This window comes from Odontomachus brunneus, unplaced genomic scaffold (genome assembly GCF_010583005.1).
Source record: "Odontomachus brunneus isolate Ranch 3 - 2012 unplaced genomic scaffold, Obru_v1 Obru_scaffold_134, whole genome shotgun sequence".
Classification (NCBI taxonomy): Eukaryota; Metazoa; Arthropoda; class Insecta; order Hymenoptera; family Formicidae; genus Odontomachus; species Odontomachus brunneus.
The window spans coordinates 800,316-810,542 of NW_022639584.1; the positions used below are offsets into that span (position 1 = coordinate 800,316).

The 10,227-nt window shown below is 41.2% G+C and overlaps 1 protein-coding gene across 4 annotated transcripts in view; it reads left to right on the top strand.

Moving 5' to 3' along the window:
* Positions 1–10,227, top strand: part of LOC116850127 (matrix metalloproteinase-2) — a 236,249-nt gene that overhangs the window by 167,512 nt on the left and 58,510 nt on the right. Inside the window, exon 1 of one of the 4 annotated variants that reach the window (XM_032828038.1) lies at positions 105–376. The exons of the other annotated variants lie outside the window; for them this stretch is intronic. Within the exon in view, the coding sequence (XP_032683929.1) occupies positions 321–376 (56 nt within the window). The 5' untranslated portion in view covers positions 105–320. Of the gene's footprint in view, positions 1–104; positions 377–10,227 lie in introns of those variants that run through there. 4 annotated transcript variants of the gene reach the window in all.

The window sequence follows — 10,227 nt, forward strand, 5'->3', positions numbered from 1 at the left end:
GGGGGGGGGGGGGGGGGGGGGGGGGGCGGTGTGACTTGAAGGAGCGGATTGTTTTGGTATTGTCGCGCGCCGCCGCGCACTTGTCCGTCTCGGAGTCATAACGTCTCGAGGTGACGAGTGGCGCGCACGCCGCGACGCGCAGCACGTGTGTCGCTAAATTGTTTATATCTACCGACGGGCGATTAGAATATTTGTCGGATTCTGGAAATATTTAGTCGCGTCGGCATTCAGATAACGTTAAGATAACGCGCGTTTTTCCAATCGATCCGTACTTACGTGAGTGACAGTGTCAGTAAGTGCACGGAACAGCCAGGGGCAGGATGGCCAGGAAGCTGGGGCGAAGGATGCCTAGAAGCCAGCAACGATATATTTCCAGGTGTGTCATTTGTCACGCGTAATTATTCGGGGGAAATTTCGATTTAGTATTGTCACTTGATATTGTTGGTAGCGTGAATTCTCTTGAGCGTACACTGTTAAATCCGTAGTGTCAAATTATACTCAATTTGAGTTATTTTTAACCATTCCTATAAGTCGCCACTGCTCCTACTAAATATGTCGTTAATTTAACTAATGTAATGGAGTTAAATAATTTAACTGAAGAAATGTATTAAATTTGACTAAAATTTAGTTTTTATTATGTGCACGTTAATGTAACCTTTGTTTTAGTAAAAAATGACTTAATATTGTTTTAAATGGGTTGATTAGATGTGGTTGTTTTTTTAAACACATGTTTTGTGTTAAAATAGTAAATTTTGACACACATGATAGTTAAAAATAACTAAATATTATTTAACTCAAGAAATTGGTTTAAATTTGACCCTCCAATATTTAACAGTGTAGACTTCCGACAATGCTCGAATCGAAATGTTGCTTTGACATTCTTAAGGATAGTTTGCGCCTACTTAGACGGTTTATAGCGTAGGTAAAACCTACTTTGACGATATCGATACTCATTAACTTCTTTTTTGAACCTACCTTTACCTACCTTTTGACATTACTTTGATGCTGTTAAAAATAGTTTGAGCCTTAGATAATCTACAACCTAGGTGAGACCTATTTTGACGATATTAATACTCATTAACTTCTCTTTTGAACCTTTAATTCTACCTTGTCAAAATTTTGACGCTACTTTGACGCTCTCAAAAATAGTTTGAACCTACTTAGATAATCTACAACCTAGGTGAAACCTATTTTGACGATATTAATACTCATTAACTTCTCTTTTGAACCTTTAACTCTACCTTGTCAAAATTTTGACGCCACTTTGATGCTCTCAAAAATAGTTTGAGCCTACTTAGATAATCTGCAACCTAGATAAAACCTATTTTGACGATATTCATACTCATTTCCGAGTCGAAATTTTGACTCTATGTTAAACCTTGAATTCTACACCGCAGTAGGAGTTAAGATAGAAAAGGAGGTTTTATTTTAATGATATAATTTACTCCTACTTGGACCCTGATGATGTCTGAAATATATGCAATAAATAAAATATATATTTTGCATGCTGTTTGACGTTTCTGTTTCGTTATTTATTAACTTTTTTAAATATTTCTATAAAATACATATATTCTATGTAGGAATTAAAACTTCAATAGAGGTTTGCAACTGAACCTACTTTGCCTAACTGAACCTTAAGATCCTACTATTATACCTACTTTGACGCTAAAGAAAGCGAAAGCGGAAATTTCAGACATCATCAGGGTCAAAGTAGGAGTCAATTATATAATATATCATTAGAATTAAACCTATACTTTGCTATCTCCTACTGCGGTGTAGAGTTCAAAGTTCAACATAGGGTCAAAATTTTGACTCGAGTGCGCTTGCGTGTTTTCTCTTCGATGAGTTAGACCATTAATTTCGCCTTTGAATCCGCCGGGACGGTCACAATCTCTTAGTCTCGCGATATTTTCGACGCGAACGCGGCGCGCAGAAAATTTTCGAAATGCGTTCTTTTCGCAGCGAGATTCTGCATAGTAGTTTTTCAGCATTTTCCCCAAATACAGGTTAGATTCCAATCTGACTTCCCAACTTTGTCTCAAAATAGACTATCCCACTACGATCCCAATTGGGAATTCCATTCTTTTGTTCCAAACATAAATTCTCTGTCTAGAATCGGGGCAGAAGTAGTTTAATTTTTAATTTAAAATATAAACCAACACAAACCTTTGCTAAAACTTTGAGGTTGGCCGAATAAGATCTGTCCCACTTAGATTCGCACATTTAAAACATTATACTTCTAGTCAGATTTGCTATCCAGAACCTATGATTATTATGGGAAATCGGACTGGATCGTAGTTAGGTCCTAGAGCGTTTTTATAGCGAGATCGCTTTAGGGTGCATGTAACACACAGCGATCCCTTCTTGTGTGCGGCCAAGCGAGGTCAACTTTTCCAAATGGGCCGTGGAAATCCAATAATAGTCATCGCTTTTTCGCGCTCACGGACGTAAGTGGGACTGACCGCAGGGACGAGCGGGCGGGGGATTAGCCTCGACTAAAGTCGAGGATGTCATCCTTCCTTCGACGTCGTCACTTGCTTGCTCAACGGCTTACACGCTCTTACATGCGTTTGCACAAGCGACAAGTCGCACGGCGGTCGCGTAGGTCGCATGGTCGTAGCGGTGGCTGCGGTAAATGGTCCCTTTTCGCGCGCTGGAGCCTCGCTGAGAGGTGGTGGACCTTGGTCCTGCTCTGATTTCACGTCGAACGACCCCGTTAGCTTTGGCGCGCACCGATCCCGCGACCAGACCTCGTCTCACGTTTCCGCCTTGGGTAACCGCCGATAAGAGGCGAGCTTCATCTTAAATTGGATTACGGCGCGATTAGGATCGGTGCTTCGACCGTCGCCGCTTCGATTACTATCCGGGAAGAGAGGAAGGAGGCGCTAAGTCGGTTATCCGCACAGCGGAAAGATTTCACGGAGAATTCCCATTGAAATTGTTCTTTCTTCCCCGCTCCGCCGACAGGAATGCTAATTCCTCCTCCTTCTAATTATCGAGAGACTGGGCGACTTTTGTGTCGATTGAAATATCTCCGAGAGACAACGCGAGGCTTTTATGTCCTCTGAAATGTTTGAATTTCCCTCTTTTCTCGGCGACTCGGTGAGCAGCGGGTTGCGAAACAACGGGTTCGGGCACAATGAGGTTGGACAGCTCACCAAATTACACCGTAATTGAGAGTCATTATATTGACAGATTTATTCATAATAATTTAATAAATATTAATAGTCAATAATAATAATAAATAATAGTAATAATTAATAATAATAATTAATAATACAATTACTGGGCAAGCTCGGCAGTAATCGCTTTCTAGTTTGACAGTTTGGTGAGCTTCCAACTTGACTGTGCCTAAAGGCCTGTCTACAATGGCCGTAAGAGTATAGCAATAAGAAGTAAGAATAAGAAACAATCAGAGTCAGATGTGAGAAGAATAATTAACTATGATTGGTTAATTTCTTACTTCTTACAGTCATTCTTTTACAATCATGGGTCTTAAAACGGGCTTGCAATTCGCTTGCAAAGGTAGATATCTCGGTGTTTTTCGACGAAATCGATATTTTTTCGCGAGATTTTCCAAAGTGGATTTTTATTCTCTCCGTATTCGCGCGCTGGCACGCGAGAAAAAGGAGGGTTCAAGGTAGACGTCGGGGGACGATTTATGGCGGCGAAAGCGGCTCTCCGTGACAAACGACGATTTTAGAAGCCGCCCCGCGTTATCCTTTTTCGCGCGTGTCGTTCCACTTCGCGGCGTTCCCCCGGCCGATAAATATTCCGCGGATTTTTACCGCCGCGATTGATAAGCGAGTTTTTCTAGTCGAAATTTTGACCTTATGTTGAACCTTGAATTCTACACCGCAGTAGGAGCTAAGATAGCAAAGTAGGTTTAATTCTAACGATATAATTTACTCCTACTTTGATGATGTCTGAAATTTTCGCTTCCTTCAGCGTCAAAGGAGGTTGTATAATAACAAGATCTTAGAAAGCAAAGTAGGTTCAGTTGCGAACCTCTATTGAAGCTTTAGCTCCTACATGGAATATATGTATTTTATAGAAATATTTAAAAAATTTAATAAATAACAAAACATCAAATAGCATACAAAATATACATTTTATTTGTTGCACATATTTCAGACATCATCAAAGTAGGAGTAAATTATATCATTAGAGTTAAACCTATTTTGCTATCTTAGTTCCTACTGCGATGTAGAATTCAAGGTTCAACATAAGGTCAAAATTTCGACTCGGAAATGAGTGTGAATATCGTCAAAATAGTTTCACCTAGATTATCTAAGTAAGCTCAAGTTATTTTTAAGAGCACCAAAGTAGCGTCTAAATTTTGACAAAGTAGAGTTAAAGATTCAAAAGAGAAGTTAATGAGTATTAATATCGTCAAAGTAGGTTTTACCTAGGCTATAAACCGTTTAAGTAGGCGCAAACTATCCTTAAGAACGTCAAAGTAGCATCAAAATTTCGATTCGGGTTTCGAGGAAACGGAAATTTCAGATTCCCGCGCTTTGTGCGACGGAAGGAATCGTCGGGCTCGCGAAAGACGACGCGTAAACAGCGTAAAGATAAGAGTCTTTTCTCGTCGGCCTGTGTAATAATTAGAGCGTGGAGCGTCTGAACTGAACGAACAAGATGCCTTGTTGTTAGGAGCAATTCATTGTTATTATTGTTATCGTCAGAATTATTTTGCGAGTTCACAACTGGAGCCGTAGCACAACTGGAGCGCGAGCAACAAAGCACAGCTGTTTCCAAGCTGTTTATTAATCTCGATTTCACATCGCCACAGGCGAACATTCGCAGCTGCCATAACGAGCGAGGCCCAGCCATTACACAAATTTTAATAATGCCCGGTATTGCACGCGAGCGTGCATATTGCACGGATGAACGCGCGCGGTGGTCTGTTGTTGTAATTATTATTAATTTTATTCCTTTGTGATAGAGACGGGCTTGCTCGAACACAGTCGCGGCGTAATGATTTATTATGGCAGATATATAATGGATGAGAGGTAGAGAATCGGCGCGTTCTCGCTACAACGGGACGGGACGAGATATGATTTACATAGAAAATTGATCTTACATAAATTTAGCACGACCTGCCAAATAAGAGAGAGAGAGAGAGAGAAAGAGAGAGAGAGAGAGCGCGCGCAATGCGCAGTTTATTTATCTAATAGACTCTGCGCGTTGATTATTCGTCAGGGAGATGCTCAATGTCGGTCTAATTGCGGAATCGTTGGGAAATTCGTGTCTCTCGCTGGATTAATTTCCAAGAGAGACCGACGTACACGGCTACGGTAATTCGGAATTTAAATCGACGGTCGAACGTAGAGACTCGCCGCGTTGCGGCATGGGTTTTGTTCGCATCCGCCGAATGCGCGCTTATTTTGCTTTAAGTGCGAAAAAATGTAGTGCGTTAATGGATGAACGAACGAATAGATGGGTCCTACGTGCGTCAGCCGCCATGAACGGGAAGGAAACGCGACGACATTTTCGCGCTTTCTCCCACCTTCTCTCTTTTTCTCTCTCTGTCTCTGTCTCTCTTTATTGCTACGACCGTTTCGGCCGGCCACACCGGCAATTACAGCGCACCGCTAACTTTTAATATCTGCCGTTAATAGCCCTTTCAACGGCACGTAATCCGATTTAGCGTTTTTACGCGTGCACGCGTACAGCGCGGCAGGGGCGACGGCGGGGTGCGGGTTAATTGCGCTAATTGGACATACGGTCGCGTTTAGGATCGTGTGGAGGCGCGCGCCTAATTTCCCTTTTCCCTTCCCTCACCCGCCCAATTTCCCTCGCCTGCCGCTTTTTGCCCTGTACTACGTTGACTCGATTAAAAGTCCCTTTGTCGAGACGCGCCCGGTAAAATGGGCCATCTGAAGAGAGAGAGAGAGAGAGAGAGAGAGAGAGAGAGACACGCGTGTGCGACAAAATAAATTCAGTGACGCGGTATCGCATTAGCTCTCGTCCGAGCGCTAAAATCCGATGCAAAAATGCAACGCGCCGCGGCAGGCTCGAATGACACGGTAAAACGGAATCCGCGGTAGTCGGGCGGAAGTGAAGCATTAATAATTTACGAGATGTGAGCCGATGACAAGAGAGGAGGCGCCTTGTTAATTTACGAACGCTCGTAAATTGCGACAGGAAGCACGTAGGAATCCGTCGAAATACCTGAAAAGTAAGGAGCAGCGAGAGCGCGGGGATTCAGTGTGTCTGTAAAAAAGTGGAGGAGGGAGGCAGGGCGCTTAATCGCGCCGTGAACCGATTGGAATTCGAGAGAGCGCAATGAAACAGCTCTAATCCCGAAATACCTCGGCTACTATTTGCCATATTTTGCGCGTCTTAACAGCGTGACGCGCGATAAGTCCGGATATAGTCTGCGTCGCTTCTTGTTCGGGAGAAAGAGAGGATGGAAGTGGAGAATGGCGGAGGAAGGAGATGAGCGTCGCGGATGGATAACAGGAATTTACATAATCCCAGTTCCGTCGTTATAATACCGTCAGGCGGGAAAAATTCCCCCGTCGAACTTCTATTCGAACAATTCCGTCACCTCCGTAGTCTCTCGCGGCTTGCGTAATCTCCCTCGATGAGGGAAAAAATATGGGGTGTATATATTTTCTTGGAAAAATTTCTCGCGTCAGAGGAACTGAATAACGTTCTCCCGGACTCTTTCTCTATCTCTTGTACCTCCTCTGATGCTCTCTTTTGTTTTATTGCAAAGGAAAAATCACAGAGAGATGAAACACGCTCTTTTTACGCGTATTTGCTCAGGTAGCATATGTAAACGCACGTGAACGCGGATCTGCAATTTCTTGCGGCTGTTATCGGCCTTATCACGCGCAGCGGCTCGCAAGGAAACGCTGTCTCCGGTGAATATAACATTTACGGTCTCTCCATTCGTTTTCTTCTTCGTTTTTTATTGCATCGTGTCTGAAGGCCTCGAGAAATTTCCCCGTTCGTCGTGTTGAAAGCGCGCGGGTCGATACGACGACACGTTGTCTTCCACGGCTTTTTCGTCGACAATTTATCTGTTTAGACACGGTTATTTATTTTATTCTATTTTTTCTTTCGCGGGACGAGACATCACGACGGTAAGGAAGCGGTGCGCGAGCTTTCCTGTGCTCCACGATGCGTTTCGCTTGCCGCCGGGTTAGTTTATTTCCTCTCGCGAGAAGGAGAGAGAGGAACTCCAGAATTCCAGGGACACATGTGTGTAACAGAAATTCGCGGAGGAAAATTCTTCACGACGACTGTTCGCCGGGGAAAACGCGGCCGCGAGATACGACGACGCTTTCTTTAAATACGGCGAAGTTGTTATTGCGTTTCTCTGCTGTGCGAGTCAAGTGTGACAGCAATAATATCGCGGAGTTATTGAACCAACTTATGGCAGGTTTGTGAACGCGCATTGAGAAATTGCTTCTGTCCCTACTAATTTATTAATGCAACTTGTGCTCTACATAATTGTTGACAATACTACTCTCTTAAAATGAATCAATCAATCATCATTGAAAACAGTGAATATACATTGATTGCAGTTATAAATATAGCACTGAAAGTGCTCAGTGTTATATTCATAACTGATATCAATGACTATTCACTGATTCACTTTAACCTTCTAGTCGTGGTTTGGGTCTTTTTTGACTCAGAGCAGTTTCAAAGTTCACACAGTTTTTACAATATTCTAAATACAAATGTGATATTTCGCGACAGAGATGTGCGAACATCTATTCGAGTCAAATTAAATAAAATTCGATTCAATTCAAATTCGAATCCGAATCGAAAAGAGTCGAATACGGATCGCGCACATTAATGAAGAACTATTAAAGGCATCCAACCTTACAGGAATTAGCATAACTTGAAAAGTTTGCCATACATTAAGATTTTTTTTATAAATATTAAAAGAAGATAATGGCTTCTAGATAAACTTTTACCGACAACTATCGAATCGATATGTGTCGTTGCGCAGCTTTTAAGGCTGGAACTGTATTCTGTCACATGTTTACCGACCATATATATATCTCTTACTTTAAAATGAATTAATATCACATGATCAATGTTATCTTTCTCATACTGTTTTTATATTAAATTGAATGATTATGTTAATTAAAAATTCTTTCAATGATTCGATTCAATTCGGGTGAAATTTCATCAATTCGATTCGAATTTGAAATTAAAATCTGAGATTCGATTTGATTCGGCATTAAAAACCTTTGATTCGCACATCTCTACTTTGCGACTTTTTGAGTTATTTTAGAAAAAGTCAGTACATATTGTACTAAATATTATATAATGCTAAAATAAAAGATATAAAAAAATATATATGTCAATTAAATAGAGTTCTCACCGTCGGGATTTATTTAGATCCCGAAAATGATCAAAGTATATTCGAAACGAACACGGTTAGAAGATTAAGAGAATATGTTACACGATATTTTGTACATTTGTTGTGAAGGATTCATTAGTAAATTGGCTCACATTCATATATAGCGAACAACAATTTACTAAATAACGATTTTTGATGACAAAAGTGCAACGAAATATGCAACATAATGTAATTTGAGAGGGAAACCCGAGAAGAAAAGCATTAATTAAGCGCGGCTTGCATCAGCATGGCGGTTGGCGATGTTGTTTGCGCGTTTCATTATTGTTCTTCCATTGCTGTTTACTTTTATTTCCATTACAGTTTGTATCGTGGCATTACTGCATTCAGAACATATATCGCTTCCTCGTTCTTTCTTTCTCTTTCTCTCTTTCCGCGAGGATCAACTTTTCTCGGAGTATCGCCCGACGGCGAAGTCCTCGGAAAGAATCTGAACTTTTCGCGAGAATATTTTATTACCTCATTCGCGAACTCGAGGGACTCGTCTCTTTCAACTTATCCTGTACATCCGAGCCGTTCTTTCCTCCCTCACCTCGTTCCTGGTTTTATTTCCGACCTTCTCCGCGTCCAATAAGAACTCAGCCCCTTATCGCGTGACCGGGCCAAGCCGCCGTGAAACGCGAAAACCAGCAAGAGTCCAATCTTCATTGGACTGTCGTTATCGTCAGAAACGTTGGATATCGCGCGCAAGTTCGAACGTCTCTCTGCGTGTCTTCTCCGCGTTTTCCCCAGGTCGCGGGATTTTGATCGATAGTCGACAAAAGTGGCGACTAGAGGAGATTTCTTAATTCCGTAGCCGCGAAAAATATATATTTCCTCACTCAACAAACATTTTATACATATACATAATTATGAGAAAGAGAAGAAGTATCTAAAAAATAGTAAATATTTATTTGGCGGGACTTAATAACATATATTTACTTAAATCACATTTTTTTATTTAAACAAAATTTACCCGCCGAGCCGACGGCCGCGAAAAAGTGGTGAATTTTGCCGGGACTTGAGTACGTCTTAGAGACCTTCTAATAAAAGTCTAATTATGAGTCAATTTTGGTCGGTCCACCATGTTTTGTGAAATCCTTCACAATATTTAATTACAGAATTCCTATCGCAGTAGGTTAAGTGAAATTAAGGAGAGATAGATAACGAAAAAGAAATTGAAAACATGTCTCTTTTTTCCGTATTTGCTATACATTAAGATTTTCTCCAAAAATATTAAAAGAAGATAATGGCTTCTTAGTAAACTCTTACCGACAACTATCGAATCCATATGTGTCGTTGCGCAGCTTTTAAGGTTAGAACTGTATTCTATACACGTTTACCGACTATATATTATATATCTCTTACTTTAAAATGAATTAATATCACATAATCAATGTTATCTCTCTTATACTGAAGTCACTATTTTCATATTGAATTGAATTATTATGTTAATTAAAAATTCTTTTAACGATTCGATTCGATTCGGGTGAAATTTCATTGGTTCGATTCGAATTCGAAATTAAAATCGATTCGACATTGAAAATCTTTGATTCGCACATCTCTTGGAGACAACCTAGTTATGGTCAGAGAGTTTTATTAGGGGGTCTTTAAGTGGGGGTTTTGAATGCCGTAACGCCGCGTGGAAGAGAGACCGCTCGACGTCTCTGCGCTTCCAATCTCGGTGTCATTATAACAACACAACAAATACTCGTATCGCGAGCATGCGAGCGAGAACTCGGGGAGAAATGCGGTGAGTCGCGGCGGGGGAGTTTTCTTAATTCGCTCCTCTATTATCAACCAAGAGATAGATAGAGAGAGAGAGAGAGAGAGAGAGAGAGAGAGAGAGAGAGAGAGAGAGA